The following is a 971-nucleotide window of genomic DNA, read 5'->3' on the forward strand; positions in this document are numbered from 1 at the left end:
AGTTAGATTTTAAATTCTGGTATTTTGCTGCTGATCTTGATAATGAGGATTGGAAAGTAAAAATAAAATATCCTGCTTACGTCAAGCCGCCATATTTTGCTGGTGGTTACGGACAATTTGTGGTAAGAAACGAGAAGGAGATGATTCAAGCTATTTCTAAAATTAAAAAATCTTCACATCCAGTCCAGGATATGTTCAAATCCATGTTTCTAAAATATTTGGACATTGAGAAATTCCCTCTTTGTATAAAAAACATTGTGCTAGTCGAAGAATTTGTTGAAGATAGCAAAATGATGGCGACTGAAGGATATGTAGACCAAGATGGCGCCTTCCATTTATGGGGTCATTTTGACGGTTTGAGTTTTTCTAAACCAGTTCCTTGTGATTTTCTGCGTTATACTCCGTCAACCACTCCGTCAGACGTTCTAGACGATATTAAAAAATTGGTTCAAACATTTTGTTCTAATTTAAATCTTCGATCTGTGTTTTTTAATGTCGATCTTTGGGTGACAACTGACCCAGAAACAGGGAAAGTCGACATCGAACTTATCGAGATTAACATAAGAGTTTCCCAGACACTTTTCTATCTTTTTGATTTCATAAAACAACCTAACAGTTTCCAGGCAGCGTTATCGGTGGCCCTGGCGCAGGATAATGAAATCAAGCGTCCGATTTTAACAGCTCAAAACGGCACAAGTGGAATTTTTTTAATTAAAACTTGTGTTTCCGGTCCAGCGACAGACATCTTTGATTTTTCCCAGATTCCCCTTCTGAAAAAAGAGCATGGTGGAAAGTTTTCTGTATATTTATATATTGATGAAGGAGATTACGTGAAACAGGATTATAATAAATATGGTAGGACAATTTGTCGCTGTCATCTGGTAGCTGAATCTTGTGAGGAGTTGAAACAACAAACGTATAAAATAACCAATCAGTTGTTAAAACAGATCTCTGATCATCGTCAATTTTAA

General features: G+C 36.1%; 1 protein-coding gene across 1 annotated transcript; it reads left to right on the forward strand.

Moving 5' to 3' along the window:
• Window positions 1–293: 293 nt before the first annotated feature.
• LOTGIDRAFT_164232 (hypothetical protein) lies at window positions 294–971 on the forward strand (the record flags this gene model as incomplete). Its single annotated transcript, XM_009060736.1, has 1 exon — window positions 294–971. The coding sequence occupies one exon, from the start codon at window positions 294–296 to the stop codon at window positions 969–971; it is 678 nt and encodes a 225-aa protein (XP_009058984.1).

The sequence above is a fragment of the Lottia gigantea genome (genome assembly GCF_000327385.1).
Source record: "Lottia gigantea unplaced genomic scaffold LOTGIsca_44, whole genome shotgun sequence".
NCBI classification, from domain to species: Eukaryota; Metazoa; Mollusca; class Gastropoda; family Lottiidae; genus Lottia; species Lottia gigantea.